Source organism: Hemiscyllium ocellatum, chromosome 20, assembly GCF_020745735.1.
Source record: "Hemiscyllium ocellatum isolate sHemOce1 chromosome 20, sHemOce1.pat.X.cur, whole genome shotgun sequence".
NCBI classification, from domain to species: Eukaryota; Metazoa; Chordata; class Chondrichthyes; order Orectolobiformes; family Hemiscylliidae; genus Hemiscyllium; species Hemiscyllium ocellatum.
The window spans coordinates 29,767,145-29,794,103 of NC_083420.1; the positions used below are offsets into that span (position 1 = coordinate 29,767,145).

Here is a 26,959-nt window from a genome sequence, read left to right on the forward strand (position 1 = left end):
TATTTCACACTTGTCAGCCCAAGCCTGGATATTGTCCAGATCCTGTTGCATTTGAACATGGACTGCTTCAGTATCTGAGGAGTTGCAAGTGGTGCTGAATATTGTACTATCATCGGTGAGCATCCCCATTCTGACCTTATGATAGAGTAAGATCATGGAGGGAGCAGCTGAAAATGGTTAGGCCTCAGAAACTAATCTGAGGAACTCCTGCAGAGATGTCCAGTGTCCAACAACCATGACCATTTTTCGATGTGTCAGGTGTGACTCCAACCACCGGACAGTTTGCACCCCCCCCCCATGCCCATTGATTACAGTTTTGCTCAGGCTCCCGGATGCCACACTTGATCAAATCCAGCCTTGATGTGAAGAGCTGTCACTCTCACCTCACCTCTGGCATTCAGCTCTTTTGTCTATGTTTGGACCAAGACTGTAATGATTCAGGAGCTGAGTCAGCCTGGCGGAACCCAAACTGGGCGTCACTGAGCAGGTGCTGCTTGATAACACTGTTGATGACACCTTCCATTACTTTACTAATAATCAAAAGTAGACAAATTGGATAGTAATTGATCAGGTTGGATTTGTCCTGCTTTTTATGTAAAGGACACACCTGGGCAACTTTCCACATTGTTGAGTAGATACCAGTGTTGTAACTGTATTGGAACAGCTTGGGCTCGGGAAGTGGCAAGTAATGGAGTATAAGTCTTCAGTACTACAGCTGGAATGTTGTCAGGGCCCATAGCGTTCGCAGTATCCAATGTTTCCAACTGTTTCTTGATATCGCATGGAGTGAATCGACTTGGCTGAAGGCTGGTAGTAAACGTAGGAATGAAGCATTTGCAAGCATCTTCAGCCAGTTCAATTCAGTCCACACGATATTAAGAAGCAGTTGGAGCAACTTGATATTGCAAACACTATTGGTCCTAACAACATTCTGGCAATAGGTTAGAAGACTTGTGTTCCAGGAATAGCTGTGTCCCCAACCAACCTATTCTAGTTTAGTTACAACACACTAACATTTACCTGGCAATGCGGAAAATTGCCCAGGTATGTCCTGTCTACAAATCCGACCCAAATTACCAAAAACTGGTTTATTCTTAAAGTTATGGAAGTTGTCAGCAATGCTATCTATTAGCATTTACTCAAAAATAACCAGCTGACTATACTCCATTTGGGTTCTGCCAGGCCCGTTCAAATGGACAAAAGAGGCAAACTCCAGAGGGGAAAGAAGGGTGACTGCCCTTGACCTCAAGGCAGCATCTGACGGAGCATGGCATTCAATGGAAATTGGTGACATTTCTCCACTGGTTGGAATCATAGTTAGCACGTTGGAATATGGTTTTGTTTGCTCAAGAACTATCCTCTCAGCCACAGAACATCAAAGCAGGAGTTCCTCAAGTTCAAGCCAATACCATCCCGATTTTGAATTACATCACCATTCTTTTACTGATACTAGGTCAAAATCATTGAACCTCCTTTCAAACACATTACGGGCATCCCTAAGCCACCTAGTCTGAAGCAGGGCATGCAGAAAGTTTACAACTGGGTTCTCCAGGCAATTGCAGATGAGCAATAAATGCTGGTTTGGCCAGCAATGTCCATATTCCCATGAATGAATTTTTAAAATGAGGCCATTTGACCTGCTGTAGCCACATTGGCTCTCTGCTCCTTTCACCCCCTTTTTTTCTTTCTCATAGCCCCGCAAATGTTTTCACTTAAAGTGGTTATTTCATTTCTTTTTGAAAGCTATGATTAAATCTGCATCCACTACGTTCTCAGGCAGTACATTCCAGGTTGTAATCACTTGCTGCAAAAACGCTCTTCCTAATGTTGTCATTCATCCTTTCATCATTCACTTCAATATAGTATCTTGTAGTTCTTGAACCCTCTGCCAACAGGGCAATTTCTGTTATCCATTCTGTCTTGACCCCTCATTACTTTGAACACCTCCAAATACATAAGACCTGAACAATTTTTCTTTTTATCAAGTATATGCATGTTAGGAATCAGATGGAATTTTATGTTGTTAATGTTAGAGCTTTCTTTTTGCTAGTACTGAATAAATGCGTGCCTCTTTTACAAAGCCATTCAGATAAATTGCCCATTTAATTAATTAATTACAATGGATGTAGGAATATTATTTTTCCCAAATTAAAGAATGAAATAATTTCATATCATTATCCCTACAATATGCATTGATACATTTCTAATTATTAAAATGTATTGAACAGAATAATGTCATAGCACAAATATGTACTAAGTACTTGAAGCAAAATAACTATAATCTATATTTATCCCTTAATAACTGTATATTTCTAAATTGTAGTAGCTAGTTTTTAAGCACTTAGCTATTTTGAAACAAATACAACATTCAAGAAAAGTGAAGAAAGTTATCTCAGATATTAAAAAATTACATTAAAATGGCAAATAAAACTTATAACTTTCCTGACAATTTAGCAGTAAAATATTTAAATTATATGATTCAAAACGTTGGCAGTAATGCAGGACATGTAAAATTTCTCACTTCACTGAAATAAATGATCTCCATAATCTGAACAGGCTCTCGAATGTAGTAGCAGTAAGAATAGATGCAAGAGGAATATTTAAGTTATTGTTTTTTTCCTCAAAAAAAACTTTATTCCCAAAATAGAATCACACTGCATTTATAAAATATATTAGTTCAAAGTACATCTCAGTTTAAAATAAACTCAAACACAATAAATCATATTCAGTTAAATGTTTGGCTACAGCTGTATTAGAACATCAAGGATCTTTGAAATGAATTGATTAGATTTCAGATGTGTGGAGACATTAGAGGAAAGTGGGATTGCATTCCTCAGAGCAAAGAATGCTAAGAGTAGATTTAATAGAGGCTTATCAAAAACTACGAAGAATTTAGAAAGAGATTTGGAAAGAGCACTGAGTTGAGATATCAGCAAACAAACATGGGATTGAGGGCAGATTGGATGGGTGAATTTATTTAATGCAGAGAGTTACGATGTCTGGGATACACTGCTTGAAGGGTGATATAAGCAGATTCAATCGTAACTTTCAATAGGGAAATGAAAAGGAAAGGTTCCAGTTGTATGCAGTGTAATTAACTGGATAGCTCTTTCAAAGACCTGACATAGGCATTATGGGCTGAATGGCCTTCATCTATGTTGTCTGATTCAGTGCTTAAGTGTTCTAACTCAATAGGGTAAAAGTTTACAAGCAATTGAAATCCATTTTATGAAAAATAATTCTTCCCTTTCTTTTTTTAGTGAATATATTTCACGTTATGTGTTTTAGGTTGAGAATTGTAAGAATGGAAAAAATGAAAGTACATCTTATGAGTACAGAAACTATTTTCATATTTATGTGCTTATTTGAAATTCCTCTGTTATGTTAGAGACAGAAGACCTCTTATGAAAACAGGATAACGATAATTAAGTCAATGGGAAGCATTTGTTATAATCAATTTCATTGTATAAAAGTTTTTTGTCTCTATTTTTTGTATTCATTGACAGATTCATTGTAAAGGTCAGTACCTGTTTAAATAGTAGAGAAATGTGATTCAAGCATATTAAGACTTCCTCCATTAACATTTGTGAAGTAATTTCCTTGCTGCAGTTACTGTTGTATCATTGAACGATATAAGATAGTTATTATTCCTTACTATTTAAACAGTTTGCAAGGCTTTTCAGTTAAAGTCTTCAACAAACTGAAGAAATGAGCAACACTCCTCTCAATGCACTTTCAATCACAATAACCATTCTATTGTTGTGTGTTGCTTTTAAATGGCTCAGCAATAATTTTCCACAGTTCCTGGAAGGAAAACCACAAAAAATCAATACACTTTGAAAACAAAAATACAAGAAAGCTTTTCATCAAAAGACAGTCATATTGTATAAATTACATCACATTAGATGCAAGTGAGTCATGACAATAGCCTTTCAAGCAGGAATCAGTACCAAGACCCTTTTTGTCACAAAAAATGTGTCTGAGCATACAGAAAATATACTACCACAAGATGGCAATCCAAATTCAAACAAAGGCATCTTTCACAGTAGGGCTGTTTTGCTTATATGAGTTGTAATTTCAAGATCCCCTCCTGCAACTGTATTTTCACATGATAATGCCATTTTATATGTTTAACAATATGATTAGAAAACTCTATAAATGTCTTTCAGTCTCACATATGCTATTGTATTTTCAAACATCCTGGCTCAGATCTTCTGAGGACCGGCAACTATCACATATTGCTGCTTTGCTTAAGTGTTTCTCTGCCTTGATGCTGGTCTCCATTTTTTATGGGGAATTTGGAGTGGAGGAGAGTTGAGGGGAGAATAGGTCACCCCCTCTTGTAAAGCACTTGCTTAGTTTAACTTCAAAAGTGTAAAGTTTAAAGTGAAACAATGGTAAGTTTAACAAACCAGTGTTAATGTCAGAAATTAGTGAATGGGTGAATGAATGAATGGGTAGGATGGTGAGTAGTAGATGAGTGTGTAAGTCAGTAATGCTAAGTGGGTGAGGTGTCAAATGAGAGCTAATAGATGGGTAGAATTGTCGGTGTAATCAATAGTAGATAATGTTAGATAATAAGCAGCTAGGGAGACTGATAAGTGAGGTGGCAGATAGTTGGGTGGTAGTTGCATTTGAGGTGAGGTGGTTAGGCTGGTAGCTACTTGAGACGGAAGGGGTATGAGACAGTCATGGCTATTTCAGGAAGGGCGGGTGATTGGTAGGCATTACGTGGTCAGGAGGGGTAGATGGGTCAGGAGTGGGATAGCATTCAGGGCGTGGGAAAGATGGTTAGGGTAGACAGGTCAGGGGGAATTACATTCAGAGGGTTGTTAGGTGGAAGAATGGTAGTCAGATTGGATTGCGAGGCAGTTCAGAAGAGAAGGAGGTAGTCAGGAGGTCAAGTATGATGTTGGGTATTCAATAGCAGCCTGTAAGCAGGCAGAACATATCTGGTAATCCTTTTAGTTATATAAAATACATGTAAGTGTACTGATAATACACTACTGTGATTTATGGGAAGGATGGGAGGGAATCTAATTTACTCAGGAGTTAGATTAGTATTGTCAGCATCTGTGGCCAGAGAAACAGAGGTAACGTTCTTGAAGAGTAGTCACACCAAACTCAATGTTAACACTATTTCTCTCTCCATAGGTGTTATTAGACCTGTTGAGTTTCTCCAGCATTTTCCATGTTAGTTTCAGATTTCCAGCATCCTCAGTATTTTTTTATTATTGTTGGATTAGGATTGGTTTGTCAAACATTTCCTGGAGAATGGTAAGAACTGTTTAAGTGTTTGAAGTCTCCAACTCTAGTTCAGATTAGGAAATTTTTGAGGAGGATATTAGGGAACAGGGAAATTATCTGTTGGGAGTTGTAAACTTCCTGGGCAATTTCTATGGAAGCCAATCCATTAGGATTTTGGAAGGATACAAAAGCATATCACAGTTATATGTATGGGCTGTGAAGATCAAGAGACCGGAAGACGTGGGTGATAATATTTCTGAATGAAAAGGTGGAAATTAAAAAGGACACATTGATGGGCTCATTTTCAGTACCAGAGAGATTGATTGGCAGAAATTAAAAGGATACTCAAACTTGAAATGACAACTTTCTGTGGAGAATTTAATGCATGTACTCTCTACAACTACTGGAACTGCACATCACCAATGCATTAAAAGATGGACATTGAGATATCTCTTTTGCAATGCTAATGGTTGAGGGGTAAATCTAAGATGATTTCCAGATGAAGCAGCAAATCTGCCCCTGCCTAATGCTGTGACGTTACTCCCTCTCCTTACCTCTTGTACTAAAATACCATTACTTTTTTGAATGATTTCAGATTCTGGCCCGGTGTTCTTGGAACCTTTTCTCAATAGTGTGCAGTTACATTTGGTATGTTTCTCCAATTCTCCAGAATTTGAAAACCCCTCTCAAAACGCTGTTGGGCTATGAGACCTTTTCACACTCCTGAAAAACCCTGTCAATTATGTTGCAGTATGCTCACAGGTATTAACTGCACGCTATATTAGCAGCAGGAATGGAGGTGTAAAACAGAGGTTTAAGCAACAAGATTATCCGCAGTCTTCAGCTGTTCCTTTTCGGAAAGTCCAGGTGTTTTATGGTTGAAGAAATTTCTTCAAGGAATGTAAATTCAATGCTCAATCAGGTATAGAAAGTGAAATAAAAGGGGAATAAAAATTGATTCAGAGAGATAATGCTGTATAGATAGTCTTTTGAATTTTATTGAGATTTTTGAAAAAGTAGTTTAAGCATTGAACAGCGGAATTAAGCTTACTTACATAAAAGACTGCTAGCTCAAATTGAAGCTCAAGGAATTGAAGGCATGTTATTAATGTGATTATGAAACTGACTGCATTGCAGGAGACAGAGAGAATAGAAATAATGGCGATGTACTCTAATTGTCAGAATGCGATTAATGGTGTGTAAAGCAATCTATGTTGGGATCTTAATTACTTAATGTATATATTAATAACTTAGATGGAACAAAGAGGTACATATCCTAGTTTGCCAATAACACAAAGTTAAGTAGTATTAGTATTGGTGTGGCTATAATCATAGAATTAAAAAATGATATTAATGAATTAATAAAAAAGTGTGGCAAATAATTTTTAATGAATGCCATGATAGCTCATCCACTATGGACCTAAACAAGTTAGTTTAGAATACTTTCTAAATGGTGAAAAGTTAGAAACAATTATGTCTAATAGATTGTTAAATTTTCATGAACAGGTACAGAAAATAATCATGCAGGATAATACAGTGATAATCTTTACATCCAAAGAATTAGAATATAAATGAATACACATCATGCTACAAAAACACAATACCCTGGTTAGATCACACCTAGAGTACTGTGGGAAGTTCTGGGCACTACACTTTAGAATATGTTTAGTGGTCATAGTGAGTTCATAGAGTAGATTTACGAAAATAATACCTGGATTACAAGTGTAGTTGAGCAATTGCATAAACTATGTTTGTATCCCCTGAAATTTGGGAGGTAAAAGGGTGGTTTAATCAGTTTAAGTAATTAAGGGGAATTCATAGTGTTCCAAACTTGAAAACCATTTCTCCTGGAATGGGTGTCTAGAGTGAGGGGGTATCACCCAAAAAGTTAAAGCCAAGCCTTTCATGAGTAATGCGAGAAAACACTTGGTGCGCGAAGAATGGTAGAAGTTTGGAACTCTCTTCTAAAATAGGACTTGATGCTATGTCAGTTGTTAAATCTGATATTATAAAATTAGTTAAAAGATATGGAGCAAAGCCACTGATTCGCAATGATTCTAATGAATGGCAAAAATGGCCCAATGCAGTCCAGATATAAACCTAAATCAGAGACTCTTGTAACGTTGCTTATCTTTGGTTCACAAATTGCAGCAAATATCATTTGCCTCAGTGTCATTTTGATCAAAACTATTCTGAATTATTCTACTATCCCTGCTTCCCCAATAGTCAATTGGCCTTTTGATCACTAGTAGCCACATCACGTGTTGATTTATTATATGTTTACAGAGAGATTTTTTGTTTGAATTGCTTTGTATTTACTTCTTCTGGGTTTCCTTATATTTCCTTCTTGCTTTCCTGATTGGTTTTATAATTTTCCTAATTCATTTTAATAGTGCCACCTCCCATTTTCATCTGTCTTGGAAATGCTAAATGTTTCTGCTTGGCTTTGAATTTGATTTGTCCTACCATTTTTCTGTAGAGCATCAGCCTTAAATACATTTTTTTCTTTCCATCTTACTTAAATATACTTGATTTGATCCATTTGCAGCTCGAGTTAAATATTTCCTATTGTTAGTCAATTACTATTTGCTATTGTTTGTTCCATTTATATCATGGAAAGGTTTCTTCTGCCCCACAATATTTTGTTTTTCCTCTGTATTACACTTGCTAACCTAAATTGATAGCCTGGAAAATCGATAAATCATAAGATTCTGCTCTTAATAACTAGTGCCACTTTTGAGTAATGTTCTGCTGATGAAACCTGAAGTTGAAGAAGGCTGCAGAAGATTGCCAAAGGTTGACAGGATGCCAATAATCAGGACATCAAAAATTTAAATTCCACAGAACTGAATTATTCCACCATTCCTCAAAGTTTAATAGTACTTACCAACTGTTCCACTCGCTCATAAGAAAGGAACTGTGGAAAAGAACTTTTGATGGGTTCCACAATAAATTTAGTTCTCCCATCACAGATGTTTTCCAAGTCAGCCAAACACAATCGAAAATGATCATATGCATCACATGTAACATCCATTTTTCTCAAGGTAAAGTTGAGCCTGAAAATACATTGTGGCTTTAACAAATTCTCTTGCTATAAAATTACGGATACAGTTAAAGATTTGCTATGACTAACACAGATCAATCATCCAATGAATTTATGTTCTGAATGCTTGGCTAGTTTCATTCCTTCCTAAAAAAATGCACAAATGTCCATGTAAGGATATGTGATTCCACTGAGATCTCGTTCCATGATATCATCTTTGGGAGAAAAAAAAGAAAAGATTTGAGAGTAATGCTGGCATAATGAATATTGGGAAAACGTTCTCCCAAAACATGATGGGAATGAATCAGATTCCCTATTATTGGTTGTTATCTGGAAAATTGTTCCAAAAACTTCCATTTGGATTTGCAGTGTCCAGTACCTTATCTGGAAGTAATTGATACTAAGATCTAGTATCATAAATGAGAAAAGTTCCTTTCCTAATCACCAACTTACCAATTTTATAACTCCAGAAAAATAAAACATTAATTCAGTAATAATCAAATCATGGCTCTCGAGCCAAACCTGACTTGCTATATGATCTTATTTTGTCTTTCTTCATAAAAGACAGATGATCTGAGGGTGGGTTCATTGGATTTCGGAAAAAAGATTCTGATAGTACTATGGACATTTTCAAGAGTTCATGATGATGCCATGCAATGCCTGATCCCAAGAGTGCTGCACTCATCCTTCAGTTAAACCTGCTTAGGAACGAACAAAACTGAAAATCTAGACCTAAAATGCCAAGCTGACTAATAATACTGTGTGCTTCTAGTGACAAAGCTGTGGCTATACCTATGCCTTAGACTTCTATTCTACGTCCATAATTTCACTGGCAGAGAGACTGTACAGGTCTAATTTTTTAATACTACAGCTCACCTCACTGATGTGTCATCACTCTGCAGAAGCAAATGAATAGCTTACTTTGGGGTAAATGACCAATCAAACTCTGAAAGGTTGAATGTAATTTCCAATAAGTTTGTCCTGCCTACAGTTACCTTTCAATCAACAAGGCAGTTCACCCTAACTCCAGCAACATTACTGGCATGTCTTTTCATCATGCCCCCAGTAGTCATAATGCTGTTGCACTCAACATTCATTATTAGAGAAATAAAGAGAAAAAAGAAAAACACTAAAAAGGGGGAAAGTGAAAAGCTAAAGAGTGAACAAGATTAGGATTAGTGAAAACAGAGCAAGGAACTGGCATAAGAGTGATGAATGAAAGCTGAACAATAGTGTAAAAGAAGACAGGCACATATTATGAAGGGAGGAAGATGAGAGCAGTTGAAGATTCAGTCGTAATATAACTCCGGTAATGGGGTAAAACAGTTTGTGTTTCTCATGCACAGCTGCACTCTTTATGAGCTGGAGCGTGCTCATTGGCTACAATATACACAATCATAATTGTAATAATTTTTCAATTACTCAAGAAGGTCAGGCATCCCTGCCTGAAGTGATTTGAACAGTATTATTGATGAAATATTCTATGAAACAACTTTCCCCTCTGCAGGGAACAGATTGCATTTATTAATTTCAGCTAGAAGTAGAAATATGTATTAACAGTAACTTTTATCACACATGTAGCACTATACTGTACATTAGTTTCTGATACATTTGTGCAATAACCAGAACACTCAAAACAAAATACACTATCACTATTTGGTGATTTTCTTCTTGGACTTACCGTTTCTCTACAGAAAGATATATGGTGCTTGGATTTTTCAAATTGCTCAAAATTCTGTAGATGGTCTGAAAAAATGCATCTGTCAAATCATCATCATAGAATACTGCAATAAGAAACAGAAAAGGACATTTCTATAAAATGCCTCATCCACATACTTGATGCTCAAACTAAAACAATCACTGCCTAAGTAGGTGGCATGGTGGCTCAGTGATTAGTACTACTGCCTCACAGCGCCAAGGACCTGGGTTCAATTTAACCCTTAGGTGACTGTCTTTGTGGAGTTTGCACATCCTTCCCTTGTCTGTGTGGGTTTCCTCCAGGTGCTCCAGTTTCCTGCCACAAAGATGTGCAGGTTAGGTAAATTGGCCATGCTAAATTGCTGATAGTGTCCAAGAATGTGCAGCCTAGGTGGATTAGCCATGGAAATTTCAGGGTTACAGGGATAGGGTAGGGGGTTGTAGGTCTTGACAGGATGCTCTTCAGAGGGTTTTTATGAATAGCCTGCTTCCACACTGTGGGGAGTTTATGATTCTAAGATGACTCCACTTCAGATGTTTAAGGTCACTTGACAAAGCACTACAATGCATTAATTGAATATGTTGACCAAATAAGATTCTGATATTGAACTAATGAACCAATTCAGAATTACAGACAAAAGAACAGCTGAAGGTCCCAATGCCATGAATGCGTTTTGTTTGTTCAGCACTTTTCTAACAAAGCCAATAGCCAAAGTACTAATGGAAGGTTTCTGACATTTTATTCTATCTTTGCTTTGAAGGAAGGGTCCTGGAATCACATAATACATGCATGACTTTGCAGGCTGACTATCAGGCTTTCATCAGCATTAGAAATATTGCAGTTTTGATTGGTGCTTTAATTTTCCTTTTAAATGACCAATATCTTTTTGAGTAGATTCTAAAATGCACTGACATCTCTCAGCCACATTCTGGAAGCTCAATCATAATATTATAGAATCCTAGTATGGAAGTAGGCCGTTTGGCCCATTGAGTCCACAGCGACCCTCCAAAGAGAATCCCACCTAGACCCACGCCCTAACCCTGCATTTCCCGTGGCTAATCAATCTAATTTGCACATCCCTTGACACTATGGGCAATTTAGCATTGCCAATCCAACTAACCTGCATATTGTTTGGACTTTGGGAGGAAACCGGAGCACCCGGAGAATCTGCAAACTCCACTCATCTAGTCGCCAGAGAATGGAATCAAACACTGGTGCTTTGAGGCTGCAATGCTAATCACTAAGCTACTGTGCTGCCCTAAAATGTAAAAATCTAAAATATGTAAATATTTATGTAAAATGATACACTCTAATATGTAAACCTAATTTGTAAAACTAATATGTAAAACGATACACTCTTTCCCAATTTAACTGATTCTTTAGCATGTCCTTTTGGAGACTGAAATAAATGTTCTACTTGTTTTGAAAAGGAAAAGCTGTTTCTCTAAGGAAAGCAACAAATCCAATGTTAATGACTGTTACTTGCTGAACAATGCCCACAATGCAATGGACAACAATGGAAACCTACTACAGCACAATCCAATCTCCCATGTGATCAAATGTCCTTGGAAAGAAAACACGAAAACATTTAATCTAATGCCTGCAACTGGCTTGTGAAGCTAAAGCTGAGACAAAAAACAGTGGATATAAATAAACAATTAACTGATTAAAAACTATTTTCTAATGAATCTGTTCAGAGATGTTATTACACACCTCTGGAACAGGTGGGATTTGAACTCAGGCCTTCTGATAAATGGAAAGGAACTTAGCCTAAGCAACAATATGCCACAAGTGACATAAGAAAAGACAGGTCTAAGGTTATGGTTTTAATACTGGGACAAGGAATAGATTATTTCTTTCTGAAATAAGCCAAAATTAGCCAGAAACGTATTTTCCTGAGTGGGATTAAGTTGCAGCATGGATACAAAATTAGCAAAGAGACCAAAAGGAGGAAGTAGTGGTGAACGGTTGATCATCAGAAAGAATAGAAATGTATAATGAACTCTTCCAGAGATCAGTAATAGGACGCTGCTCTTACTGATATGTGTTATTGACCTGAATTCTGGCAAAGAGAGATTGTTGTCAAATTTTGCAAAAAAAAAACAAATTAACAATATAGTGAACAGTGAAAAGGATAGTATGCGATTTTGGGAGCACAAAGACTGGTGAAATGAGGGCACGGTGGTTAATATTAAAGTGCAACAATACGAGATAAATGAATTTATAAAATTCTGCCAAATAGATTACATGTCCTGTATAGACTACAATAGGTACTCCCAGAAAGCATGAGGATCACAATTTGGTGAGTACATCTGAGATGGTGAAGCTGAATGGAAGGTATACATAATAAAATGACGGTAAACAGACAACACTGAAAACTAAGAAAATTAAGTGAATGGAGGATCTGAATGATAAAGCTAACAGTACAATGATTAGGTTTTGTGGCTCCTGAAGTGAGTTTGCATTGTGTGAGGTGGCCAAATAAGGCAGGGCAGCACAGCAAGGTTGTTTCTGTTTTTCCATTTATAAAGTGCTAATGGATCTTCAGTGGCAATATTCTAAATTAAATCAGTGGATATGCTGTTTAGGACCGGAGCATTCCACTATCTAATCTATAATGTATCATTTGCTGCTAAAGCTCAGCTGTATCTAACAAAGGGTAATTACTGTTCCTTCCTTGATAAAGTAGGCACTGCTTGTAATATTCAAATAATAAAATATTGGTGTGTGTCTTCTAATTCTCATCATAATGAAACAATAAATTCAACAGAAACTCCTTCTGACTACAAATGAGCAGGTAAATGTGGAAGTCAGAAAGTTGCAACGTAAATTGCTCCTTCAGAAATCTTGCTTTAATAGCATTACATTAAGACAACTGGATTTGAAACACATGGAATGGCATGATGTAGCCATCTTTATGTGATACACATCCACTACAGAAAGAACAAGGGATTTTTTTTTCTCTCCCTTGTACTGATTTGTGTACATAACAACTTTGAAACGTTCTGTTTCAGATTCTATAATGCTCATTAATGGTTCACGCTGATTGGCTAAGGATCCACACAATTGCAGAAGTCCCAGAGCCCCTGTATGGGGATCTGTGACATTGTAATCACAAAGTGTCCCAAAGTTATAGCTGTAGAAAACCTGTGGACCAGTTTAAATTTGACAAATAGCTAGGGTTATTGATTCCCAACGACTGCAAAATCAGGCCCATTTTGTTTGATGAGGAATTTCTATTTGTACTTTGTCAGATGTCAATTTGTAAGTATAATCAACACTGTTGACTGTTTTCTTGAGATAGATCTCAGTTAACAATCCAGAACTAATCCTCCGGCTCAGGGCTAGATTTTACAGAGTGCTGTTGCTCCCTCCATTCATTTGTGGCTAAAGGATTGGGGCATGCTCAGCCACAATAATGATGGGTGCCGGGAGAGGTGCCAGTTATTTTAAGGCAAAACATCCGCTCCCCTCTCAGGAGAAAAATCCCACCTTAGAGAACTGCTGGTCAATTGAATGGCCAACTAGCTATGTCGTCCAGGTAGTACCAGATATATCAGTAGCATCACGCCACCATTGGCTTTTATTACTAGGTTCTAAAAGGAAGTTGAACATCTAATTATACTAGCTATGATATGACTGACAAATAATAGAGAAGTATGCATAATGTTTTTTAGAAACGAGTTTAATGTCTCATTTATACAACAAATTCAACAGAGGAAATTATCAAAGACACTTCTTAGAGGTATAATTCGGACAAAAATGGATATTGCATGGATGAAGGCAATGGTTTGAATTTTATAAAATCTTTGGTTAGACATTTTCCTACATCATTCTGTTTAAAAGTATTTTGCACCATAATGTTCTGCAAGTGTGATTAATAAGGTTGTGGTGAAAACAATAGGACATTGGGAACCTTAGTAAATGGGGGAGCAACAGTGTATTTCCTTGAGACTTAAGAATATAAAATGATGCAGGAGGATGTGAGAGGGAAAGAAAAAGAAAGGTAAAATTAACCAAGAAAAGGAAAAAGGAAACACTAAGAAGTAAAACAATGACATTTTTACATCTCTAACAACAATATACAATGTAAAGAAATGAGATTTAACATTTTAAAAATTATTCAGTGCCAGATTCTCCTCAGGTAACAATCCATGGTGCTAGGTTTTTGTGCGTTGGTATAAAAATGAACACTCTAGCTCTGAATATCGAGAGTAAAGGCCACTTCTTTAAAAAAACGAGATGTCAAGAAAGTATAGATCCAATGAAGGTCACAGAAATCGATTGGCATTGCATTAACAATTATCACATAGTTGAATAGTGCTTAGGTTATTAAATTCCAGCCTTTATCGTATGTGGAGGGTTCAATGGGCAATTAATGTTTTAATCGAGTAAATTCTTTAAAAAAAATAAATGGAGAGGCACTGTTATGAGGTGTAAGGTTACCTTTATGAGAGGTAAAAGCTAGCAGAACTAATAATACAGCATCGAATGTTCTGAACAAGGTAACAATGCAACATTTGGTTGAACAGTTAGAATAGCTGGATAGCCTGGAGACAAAAAAAAATCAGTTTAAATTAAATTCAACCAAGTTTGAATTTAGTTTTCTGACAATATTAACACCAATAAAATGATCTGATGTTTTGGGGTATAAAAGCTGACCAAAAATAGAACAATTGAAGGAGAACTGCTAAGTCACCAGCATGTACAGATTACCCAAAACACAGCTCTCTTAAAGGTACCTTCATCTAACAATGACCTGTAAAACAGAAATCCCTAAGAATGAGAAAATCTACAGAGGAAGATACAAAGTAAAGATTTAGCAGCTGCTTGGTTTGGATATTTGAATTTTTTTGGTAAATCTTAATTGGAGGTTTTATCGGACTAGTATTATAGAAGGTAAAGTAAAAGATAGGTTAGAGGAAGGAGTTGTAAATAGTTGTTAGTTAATTATGCTCTGTTATACTTTAAGAAATAAAGTTGTTAATTTTTACTTTAAATAGTTCTTGGCCTCTAGAATTTTCACAGATAACTGCACAGGATAAGTCTTTTCTGTGTTGTGGGTTTAATTTAAGTGGGGGAGTTACCCATGTCGTAACTGTTTGAGGGATTTGCTCTCCAGGTCAGTGTCGACGTTTTTTCTCTGGGCAAACACCTTCTCCAGACAGGTACCTCTCAGAGAGCTTTTACTAGCAGCAAACATCTGTTGGTCTTTTGGCCCCCAAACTGTTATGATATGTTATGACCTCCTGCTTCATTTAAACCCACAACACAGAAAAGATTTATCCCATGCAGTAACCTGTGAAAATTCGAGAGGCCGAGAGCTATTTAAAATAAACACTAACAACTTTATTTCTTAAAGTATAAGAATAATTAACTAACAATTATTTACAAGTCCTTCCTCTAACCTACCTTTTATTTTCCCTTCTATAATACTAATCTGATAAAAACCTCAATTAAGATTTACAAAAATTCAAATTTCAAAACCAAGCAGCTGTTAAATCTTCACTTTACATCTTCCTCTGTAGATTTTCTTCTTCTTAGGGATTTTTGTTTCACAGGTCACTGATAGATAAAGGTACCTTTAAAAGAGCTATGTTTCGTATAGTCTGTAGATGTTGCTGACTTGGCATTTTCCTCCAACTATTCAATTTCTGTTCGATTTTTATACCCCAAAAAGCATCGGATCATTTCATTGGTGTTAATATTGTCAAAATACTAAATTCAAACTTGATTGAAGATTGGTATTTTGTGGCATAATTTAAGCTGATTGGCCGAATTTGTGTTTGTTTTTGTCTCCAGGCAACCCAGCTACTCTAGCTGTTGGACCAAATGTTACATTGTTACCTTGTTCAGAACACTTGGTGTGGTGTCAGATAGTTCTGCAACCTCTTAACTCTCTTAAAGGTAAAGTACCCCTTACCCCTTCATAACAGGCACCATTATGCAAAACAAACAGAGAATAGGATAAATCAAGCAGCGGGGTTCTAGAGATTCACAGTCAACAGCGTATGTCTTAAGTCTTTGAACGTGCAGGCCGATTCTTACAAGCCACGATTATTCCAACAACTTCTAGCCAATTAGGAAAGTTGATGAAAAGATTGGGCAAAGCAATATGCTTTAAGGAGGTCTAAAAGGATATGGATAGATTTCGGGAGAAAATAACAGAATATAGTATCTAGACAGACTGAAGTTAGTAAAACACACGCACGCACGCACAAACAGACACGAACACATATACATTTTAAAAAATCTTTGTACCATCAGCAGCAAGTAGCACATCAGTATGATCATACATATGAGCTATTTCTTCTTCTGACCAACAATATGGGTTCTTAGTGTCTGGAACAAAAAAGATAAAATAATGTATACAGATCTGAAATATATGAAACATTTGCATTTCCCACCTAACACATTTTAAGAAAAAACAGAATATCGAATAGGAATCTACCAATTATTATTGGCAACATTAATGGGCCAATAGTTACAATTATATCTTGCACACAGTTTACTTTAAATTATGTTAATAATTGAATTAACGAGTAGGCAAAAGAAACTTAAGACATGGTCAAAGAAATGATAAGTTTATGAGATGGAAAATTGAAATGGCATCATACAAGAAGTGGAGAAATAATTGTAGTAACAACAACTTGCCTTTACATAGTGGCATTAATGTAGAAATTAATGAAAGGAACACATCGCATCAAATACTTCATCTGTGACAAAGCCATTTATCTTAACTCCTTGTTTCCTATCTGTCAATTAACTTCCAGTCCCTCATGCTACAATCTTCTTACATGATTTAACTAAAGTTTTTTCACAAAAAGAAAGTCAGAAACATTTCTGAAAACCTTTTCCAAATGCAAATAAATACATTGACTGCATTTACTTTATCCATCCAACCTGTCTCTTTAAAACATCATTTAATGTTAATAAATCATGGCTGTCCATGATTGGCCCATAAACATTGGCACATGGAATAATTTTATCTAAAAGGCTCTAAAAGTAAGACTAATCGATCTATCAGTATACAGGATGTTGAGAGGCAAGTTAATCTGGTTGATGCTTTAGAAACCAACAAAGTCTGTAAGATCATCAGCTCTAATGACATAACTTTCCTTCTTTTTGTGGATAAATTTGGTTTATTTTCCTGACCAAGCCTCAAATAAATGCTGGTGGTTATCCAAGTGACTTTGTTAGCCTCACACTGTGTGGACAGCAATCTGACATTCTCCAAACAAAAGTGTCTTCTTGAGTTTCCTACCACAAGAAACAGCAGCTTTTTGATTCCATCTGCGTTGACACAGCAGAGACACATTCCATGTTCTATCTATAAACATTAAAAAGCAATCTGGTGTAAGATAATGAAATACCCAGATCTCATCCACGTTAAAAATGTCCTTTGCTACATAGTCTTTTTTGATGAGATCATTTTTTTGTGAATTATCTATCATTGCTGTCACAATTACCACATGCTCCTTGCTTACCATATAGATGATGGAGTTCCTGTCTTGAATCAGACCTAGTCATCTCTCTCTGCAGGCAATTCTTTGTGGTCCAGCCTCTTTGCCAGGGTGACCCCCTCCTCTTTCTTGCAAATTGTATGAGAGCTGGGAATGTTCTCTGCTCAAGCTGCCTTGAACATGCTAACAGAATGTCTTAATCATCAGAATTGGTGAGTGTTCCCATCTTCGTTCTTCATCTTGCTGGAGAGAGTACCACTTTGTCAAACTGTTTCAAGATTTTCATCCTGTGCTTTAGAATGGTTCAGAAACTTGGCACAATCCTTTGCAATATTTCAATATGTATGAGTATTTCACTTCCTGTACCAACTTCACTTCATCTCCAATCAGCAGCACTTTTAATTTGCTCACTGGTTTAGTCATACTTGCGGGGTGCATGGAGATTTTGATGTCAAATGATGGGTCGTCTGTGAATTCATGCTGCGACAAGTCCAAACTCTGTCCTACCTGTTGGCATGGTGTAAAGACTACACAGCTTTATTTTCTTTACTTTTGGACTTTACTTTAAACCAAGCATTTCCTACTCATCTAGTGGGAATGGCTGACAACTTCGACACAACCGGAATTTTGGGCTATTCTATTTTAACTTGACTTGGAGATGCCAGTGTTGGACTGGGCTGTACTAAGTTAAAAATCACACAACACCGCTCCGAAAGCTAGTGTACTTCCAATTAAACCTGTTGGACTGTGACGTGGTATACACCACGTTATAGTCCAACAAGTTTAATTGCAAGTACACTAGCTTTCGGAGCGGTGTTGTGTGAGTTTTAACTATTTTAATTTAACAAATTTTCATTTTTTAAACCTATTTTACCTTTTTGAGATTCTGGAGTATACCACATACTAGTAAAGAATCACTGAGGCTGAGACAAGTTGATTCAGTATATAGCAGGAATCAAACACAAACTTTCTATTAATCTTCACTCGTAAGATAAAATTACACAGTAAAGTCTGTGTGAAATAGAGTCACAGAGATACACAACATGGAAACAGGTCCTTCAGCCCAAGTCAGCCACGTTGACCAGATTTCCTAAACTGAACTAGTTCCATTTGCTTGCAGTCAGTCCATATCCCTCTAAACCATTCCTATCCATGTATCTGTCCAAATGTTGTAATTATATCAGCCTCCATTACTTCCTTCGGCTGCTTGTTCCATAAATGCGCCACTCTGTGTGAAGAAGTTGCCCCTCAGGTCCTTTTTAAATCTTTCCCCTCTCACCTTAAATGTATGCTGTCTAATTCTAGACTCTCCTACCTTGGCTATTCACTTTATTTGTGCCCCTTGTGATTTAATAAATGTCTATTAGGTCAGCCCTCTGTCCTACCTCTAGGGAAAATCCCAGCCTATCCAAATAACTGAAACCTTCCAGTCTCGGTAACATCCTAGTAAATTTTTTTGCAGCATTTCCAGTTTAATAACATCCTTCCTATAGTCGGGTGATGAGAATTGTATGCATTACTCCAAATGTGGCCTTACCAATGTCTAACATGACATTCCAACTGCTGTGCTCCTGTACTCAATCTTCTGACTGATGAAGGCAAGCATGCCAAATGCATTCTTCATCATCTTCTCTACCAGTGACACCACTTTTAAGGAACCTGCACCCCTTATCTCTGTCCGACAACACTCCTCAACGCTCTACCATTAACTGTATAAGTCCTGTCCAGTTTGTTTCACCAACATGCAACACCTTGCATTAATCTAAGTTACACTCCATCTACCATTCCTCAGCCCACTATCCTGGTAGATCAAGATCCCGTTATACTTTCGGTGTCATTCACAAACTTACTAACCATGTCTCCTATCTTTTCATTCAAATGAACACCAGTGGACCCAGCACTGATTCTTGCAGTGCACTATTGCTCACAGGCTTCCAGACCAAAGAAAAACCCTCTACCACCACCCTCTGTCTCTTACTGTTCAGTCAATTTTACATCCAATTGGCTAGCTCTCCCTGGATCCCAACTTTACTTACCAGTCTACCATGCGGTACGTTGTCGAAGGCCTGCTAAAGTCCGTCTAGACAATATCTACCGCTCAGCCCGCATCTATCTTCTTGGTCACCTCATCAAAAAACTCAATCAACCTTGTGAGCCACAACTTTCCATATAAAAAAAATGCAGAATATCCCTAATCAGTCCTTGCTTTCCAAATTCATGTAAATCCTGTCTCTCAGAATCCTCTACCCACTATTACATTAGGCTCACCGATCTGTAGTTTTCTGGCCTTTCCTTACAGCTGTTTCTTAAATAATGGCACCACATTAGCCACCCTACATTCTGGCACCTTACCCATGGGTGTTGAAGGTAGCTGTATCTTCGCTAGGTGCCCTACAGTTTCTTCCTTAACTTCCAACAATGTCCTCGGATATACTCGATCATGTCTCAGGAATTTATCTGCCTTTACACTTTTTAAGACCTTTAGTACATCCTCTTCTGTAACTTGATTTGATTCCTTTGGTTTATTTATTTGTCAAATTTATTTGTTGCAAATACTGTGAAAGGTGTTACATAATGTCACCACTCTGATGCCATTTTAAAATACACAAGCAAACCAGACATAGAATATAATGGTTAACAAAAAGAAATAAAGTTAAAAGTCCAACATTACAGTCCTTTTTAAGTGCTTAGCTATGAGCCTGTATCTAGATTTATCCACCCTAATGCTGAGACCAATATCAGCACAAAGCAGTCAGCCATCCTTGAATTCCTTTGTCGTGCTACTGCCACAGAACTGTGTTGCCACTCTTTGGCATCATCTTATGTTATGAAGGTGTAGAGGTCCTGTACCTTTAAGAGAGTTGAAAGCTAGCAAGGTCTGCCGAACATAGAACAAAGTGTTCTGAACAAGGTAATAAATGTAACACTTGGTTGAAACAGCTAGCAGCAACTGAGTTGCCATGAGACAAAAACAAATTCAAATTTAGCTAATCAGTTTAAATTTTTGCCCCAAGATACCAGAATCTAATCAAATTTGAATTTAGTATTTTTATAATATAAAACCAGCGAAACAATCCAATGCTTTGGGGTAGAAAACTGGACATTTTGAACAACCGAAGAGAGAACTGTCAAAAGACCAAAACACGTAGGCTGCTAGCTCAAGAGCTCTCTGAAAGGATTTTGCACAGCAGAACATCAAAACTGACCTACAAGGAGATTTAGCAAAGCTGACTGATTTTGAAAAGTGATGTGTTTTTTCTAAATCTTAATCAGGATTTTTCTTATGATACTGATATTGTAGAATGGGAGGTAAAAGATAGGTTTAAGAGAAAGGAGTTGTAAATAGTTGTTGGTTTAAATACTCTCAGTTGGACTTAAAGAATAAAGTTGTTAATTTTTACTTTAAAAGTGACCTCTGGGATAGTTCTTTGCCTTTCAAACTGTAGTAGGTCAATCTAGCAATGCAGCTGTTGCTGAAGCCGCCAGATCCTACACCAGGCCCAAATTATCTCCTTCTAATGTCACAGATTGGAGTGCAACTTGACTCCCTCAGCCACTGCTGGGAACAAATCTTGCTTCCGAAGTGCTGGACATCTCCAAACACTCCTCAAGAAGATAAGTAAGGTTAAAGAAAAAAGAAAAGCATAAAAAGAAAAATAAAAGACTGCATGATTATCCCCCCTCCCTCCCCCAGTGTGCTCATGAACATGAGCAGTGCCCAGGACCCCATCGGACACACCCACTTACCTTGCTGTTGCTGGAAACAGAGGCCCAGAGGGATAAGAGGCCTTCCGTCCTCTCACAGGCCTGATCTCATGGAAAACCGTAACCGGAGCCCAAAAAGACGTGATCCTACAGTGACCCAACATTGAGGAGTCCCAAGTGAATAGGCCTCAAGATCCCTCGGAACTCTCAAGGCCACAAGTGGTACACATACCTTCTGAAGCAACAGACGTCTCTGACTGACACCCGGGATCCATGTGGTGCAGCCACCTACCAGGAAATATGGGAGACGTGCTGGTACTTAGAATGAGACTGAAACTCCCCAAATACTCATGGCAAATGTTCAAGCCACTGAGAACAAGATGGATGACCTCAAAGCTAGACTAATCTTCCAAAGGGAATTGAGAAATTGTTGTATGCTCTATTTCACAGAGACTTGGCTCACTCATGCTACACCTGACTGTGTCTTACAACCCAAGGGTCTCTCAGTTCACTGAATGGATCGCTCGGCATCCTCGGGCAAGGAGGTGTTGAGGTCTGCTTCCTGATGAATATCTTCTGGTGCTAAAATGTGCCGGCCCTGGTGAGTTACTGCTCCCCAGACCTAGTATACGTTACAGTAACTGCCATGCCTATTGCCTGTCCTGCAAGTTCACCTCTGCTATCCTGACAACAGTCTATATGCCACCCCATGCAAAAGTGAAGAGTGCATTTGATGAAGCATACAACTCTACAGTCTTGATATGAAATACCCCAAAGCCTTGTTCATCATAGCCAGTGACTTCAATCAGGCCAACCTCAAGAACATGCTATCAAAACATCATTAATATCTCTCCTGTCCCACCAGAGGTTACAACATCTTTGACCATCGCTGTACAATCATCGAAGGTGCATGCTGCTCCATTCCCCGTCTGCATTTTGGAAAATCAGATCAAAACACTATGCTCCTCGTCCTGGCTTATGAGCAGAAATTGAAGATTGAGACCCAGAAAAGAAAGTTATGCAGTGTTGGTTTGAGGCAATAGAAGGGCTTCTGTGGGACTGCTCAGAGATTGTGGACTGGTCCATATTCAAGAGAATGTTAAGAAAAAGGGGCTGAATGGCTATATAAACTTCAGAAAGTAACAAATCTGTTCATGTTGCCACTTGTAAATAATCAGCTTTCCAGTTCTGGGCTCAACTGAGAGCTGCAACCAACATTAATTTTTCCAAATCTTTGATATTTGCTTCTCTGTAAAGCAACATTGCACAAATTTGGGACCAAGCCAACAAAACCTGAATCACACCACATTGCGGCAAAATAAAGAATAAACAAGTCATGAGTCAATGACACTCCTGTACTTTTGTTTAGCTCCTAAGAGTGGTACTTTGAGCAATGTGTATTATGATAGATAATAGTGCAATTGTGTTGATCTCTTACCTGTACATAAATCATCTCTCAGCCAGTCCAGTTCTCTTACTTTAATTTCACTTCCTGTTGATTCATGCAGAAGATAAAATATTTCATTATAGTTTAGGAAGAATTGAATGAAGAAAAACAACACAAATCAACAAATTGTGAAATTATCCAACAGTAAACCATGCCTTCTTAAATATCCTCATAGGTTCATTAAATCGCTTCAGGATACTTTCCTCTATCACTAGAAAGCTGCACTTTAGGGCTTTAAATGTTGTTCCTTTCAAGGATGGAATTGGAGAATTTATCCTCTAACTTCGTTGCCAAAAACCAAATTTTGCAATTGTTTTCAGTTGTTTATTTGAATAAAGGAAGGCTCTTTGTTTTATATCAAGACATCCTGGAGATCACAGAACTTGTGACAGTTTCTATTTTTGTATTTTGGCAAAGAACTTGCTTACAAACATGCCTATTTATACTTTTTAAATGGCACTTTACAATATTCTACAAAATGTTTGAACATTTTAAATCACACTTAAATATTTATAATAGTGCAAAAAATCTGAAATGCAAATGCTTCAAATTTTAAACTCGAGAAACTCATCATAGATACATCCTCATATGACTTCTCCTATGGCATGGTTCTGTTATACCCCAGTCCCAGCTTATAATTGTTGCGTCTTCTTGTTCCCAAATGTTATACATAACCACACCTTATAAAATTCTTGCAACTTGCCATGACTAGTGGACTGATACATCGTTACTTGGCACTGACTTCTGCTGTCAAGTACCTCCATTAACGGGAAGGATGGAAATGCCTAAATGGCACACGACGTCGTCAGACTGATCCTATAGAACTGAAGGAGACTCCCATTGATTCTCTGACTGGATATCAAGACCCACATCAATCCATAACAATCCCAGCCATTATCTCTAATAAACCAATGTTACCTTACTTTGGTTGTGTTTGGTATATCTTCACAAGCCATCTCTGGATTCAATGGAGGGCACATGCAACTCTGCAACTTTGCTGGTCTCATCTCTAATCAGAAATCAGTTTTGGTATTGTTACATTCACTAGGTGACAGATCCTTATACACAATTTTTTTAATCTCACGTTTCCCCTGTGGTGATAACTGATGTACAGTCATACAGCACAATCCCACCAATTCATGCTGACCATAATGCTAAACTAAACTAGTCCCACCTGCCTGCGCACTCATCCCTATTCCTCCAAACATTTCTTGTTCATGAATTTATCGAAATGTCTTTTAAACATTGTAACTGTACCTGCACCCATACATGAATCACTCATATCCTTCTTAAATCTTCTTCCTCTCTATCTGCTAGCACTATTTCTCTTCCTGACTCATAGTTCAATCGTAACCTTGAAGCCTCAAGGGTAATTTCCATGAATCTGCTAATGCTTTACAGATTTTTCTTGGAAATCTCCTCCAGTGGACGCTGATCATTCTCCACTATGAAGTTTTCCCCAAAGACAAATATATGGAACTTTTCACTGACAAAAGCTCTCTTTCTATATGGTCATACCTGGTCTCAGCTTATGGATGTGAAAGCTATTGTTTTTCTTCTTGTAGCAGGGCTACTTCCAATTCTTTTGTAGAAGCTTCTTCATGCAGAGTGGTCTTTGTGCATATGAATTATTTGTGTTTGTTAAAATTTCCCTCATGTAACTCTGGCCTTCAACACTCTTGTTAGCTCTCAAATGTTTGTTGTGTGTTCAGATTGGTGATGCACTAACCCCAGTCCATGCAGTGGAGTCTGGACTTTAATCACCTTGCCATTCAACAAAAAGACCTTCTTTCAACAGGACTGTATGGTAGTCTGAGTGCATTAGCCATCCTACATTAATAGAATCCAGTGGCTGAATCACAAAGCAGATTTTGTCTATCAAGTGGCATGGTCAAAAATGATCTTCAAAGCAAGCCAAGCATAAGATAAATACAGAGAACAGTAGCAACCTCTAAATATGGTCTTCTTTGACCTCTAAAAGGCCTTCAACTCTCAGCTGGTGGGATCATGCTGCAACCTCCTCAAATTTAGCTGCCTGCAGAAATTTGTCACTGTTGTCTGTAATCAACAGCATTTAAGCTATGATACAAGCAAATGGATCCGCCATTGACCTGTGCAAAAAATATTCGTGCAAACTGGGGTCAAGTAAGGCTGTGTGATCACTCAAACACTGGTCTCCATGCTGTGTGCCTCACTCCAACACACCACATCCAGGAAATTCCTCACTCGACATCCAGAAGACAAAGGTCCATTACTAGACTGCTCCTGCTGTGCAACACTGTCCAACTATCAAGATCCATTGGATGCTGCAGTTCAATTTTCATACGTTGGGAGCCTCCTGTCAATGAAGGCAGATATTGTCAATGAAATTCAACATCGCCTCTAGTGTACCACATAGTCCTTGGACATCTAAGGAACAGAGCGTTTGATGACAAAAGCCTCAAAGCCATAACCAAATTGATGGTCTACAGGGCAGCAGTATGTATACATACAGCCCTTCTGTACACACTGCAAACAAGACAATACACAGCAAACATCTCAAATTTTGGTTGTGTGTTGTGTTGGGATGGCCTGACACAAAACTTCCAAAGCAAACTCTCTACTTTGAGCTTCACCTTGGCAAGTGTATAAAGAAAGCAGAGTAGTACTTCAAGGACATCATCAAAGCTTTCCCAAGAAACTGCAACGTCCCACCAACTCATGGGAATACTTTGTCATAGTTTGCCCAAACTGGAGAAGCAGGATCTGTGAAGGCGCCAACATTTTCACATTGCCAACAAACTTAAGTGGTGACTAAGTGCAAATAGTAGAAGAAACATGTGAAAATCTGAGCATTTCATGTACACGCATCTTCGAACATGACCTGTCAAACCTGTGGCAGGAGGTGGTGATCCAGAATTAGACTGTTTAGTGTGGGTCTCTGGAGACTCACAACTCTGGAGTAAAAGAAAGTCATCCCTAGTTCCAAGGTACTGCCTAAGAAGAAGGTTAAGAACTCAAACATTGGATCAAACCAAGGACAGAACTTGCCTGTCTCTTGAAGCTTCCACCTCTGAGGTAGCTGTGGATTTTTCAGGACTTGACTTGATTCCATCAGGCACATACATCATTCTGAAGAACTGGTATTCTGTGACCTTCACAATGTATTTGCCTATATTTAGTTTGCTTCTAGGTATCCGGATTCTGTCCATGGTTTTCTACTAGACATTAACTTTTCCATTTACAACTAGATCTGGATATCACTAGCTATGCTTGCTGCTCCTTTACATTGCTGTTTAATGCATGGGAAATTGAATATATAAGTAGGGCTATTTTGCTGCAGAAAGTTGGTGAGACAATATCTAGAGTGATGCGTAGAAATTTGGTCTTCTTATTTATGAAACGACAGTAGAGGTAGTTCAAAATAGATTCACATGATTGATTGCTGAGCTGAAGAAGTTATCTTTATGAGAGGTTGGCAGATGGGATGTGCATTCTTTTGAATTTAAGAAAATGACAGTTGATCTTTTCGGGACATTTAAAATTCTGTGAGGACTTGACACTTCTTGTGGGTGAGACTAGAAGCAAGAGACAGAGTATAAATATCTGGCTCTCCCATTTACAATAGGGATAAGGAAAAATATTTGATATTAGAGAGTTGTGAGTCTGTGGAACGCACTTCTCTGGAGAGCAGTGGAGACAGTGACTGAATATTTTTAAGGCAGAAGTAGATAGACTCCTGACTAACAAAGAGAATCAAAACACAGGCTAGGCAGGAAAAGTGAAGTTGAGGCCACAATCAGGTCAGTCAGGATCTTATCAAATTATGGAGCAAGTTCAAGAGATTGTATAGACTACTGTTGCTCCTAATTTGTATGTTTGTAATCTCTGTGCTCCTCATCCACTTTCTGCTAAAATATATTCTGGCTCACTTTAAACTGACAGAGGAATAGCTACTGATTGAATGGTGTTTCGAATGTTGTCAACAATTAAGCTCCTTGAGCCATTTTTAGTATCAATCTTTCTAAAAATGTTTGCATTTTCAAATGCTGACATAATCTCTTCCAGTCTTGGAATAGGGTAGGATTTCTCTTTATAGCTTGTTTAAGATCTTTAAGATCCAAATAAATTGTTTGCAGTACATTTGGCTTCTCTCAACATGTTGGAATTTATTTAATTTGAAGGTTCTGGCGATTACCCTTTTTTCTAGCATCTTGTGGAGCTCCGTCAAGCTTTTCTGTTTGTTTAATGGTACTTTACATTTATTTTGTTCGTTCACAGGATGAGTGTGTCACTGGTTAGGCCAGCATACATTGCGCATTCTTAATCGCCCAGAAGGTAGTTAAGAGTTAACGACATTGCTGTTGGTCTGGAGC

At 37.7% G+C, this 26,959-nt stretch overlaps 1 protein-coding gene across 6 annotated transcripts in view; it reads right to left on the reverse strand.

Moving 5' to 3' along the window:
- Positions 1 to 2,469: 2,469 nt before the first annotated feature.
- mettl22 (methyltransferase 22, Kin17 lysine) overlaps positions 2,470 to 26,959 on the reverse strand; it is a 58,138-nt gene continuing 33,648 nt past the window's right edge. For 4 of the 6 annotated variants that reach the window (XM_060840703.1, XM_060840701.1, XM_060840704.1 and 1 more), the window contains exons 7-11: positions 22,596 to 22,649; positions 16,251 to 16,331; positions 9,972 to 10,074; positions 8,135 to 8,303; positions 2,471 to 3,804 (exon numbers count right to left, since the gene is read on the reverse strand). In XM_060840703.1, coding sequence (XP_060696686.1) covers positions 3,754 to 3,804; positions 8,135 to 8,303; positions 9,972 to 10,074; positions 16,251 to 16,331; positions 22,596 to 22,649 — 458 coding nt within the window. In that variant the 3' untranslated portion in view covers positions 2,471 to 3,753. Of the gene's footprint in view, positions 3,805 to 8,134; positions 8,304 to 8,438; positions 8,506 to 9,971; positions 10,075 to 16,250; positions 16,332 to 22,595; positions 22,650 to 26,959 lie in introns of those variants that run through there. The other 2 variants (XM_060840705.1, XM_060840706.1) reach the window with 2 other exon arrangements.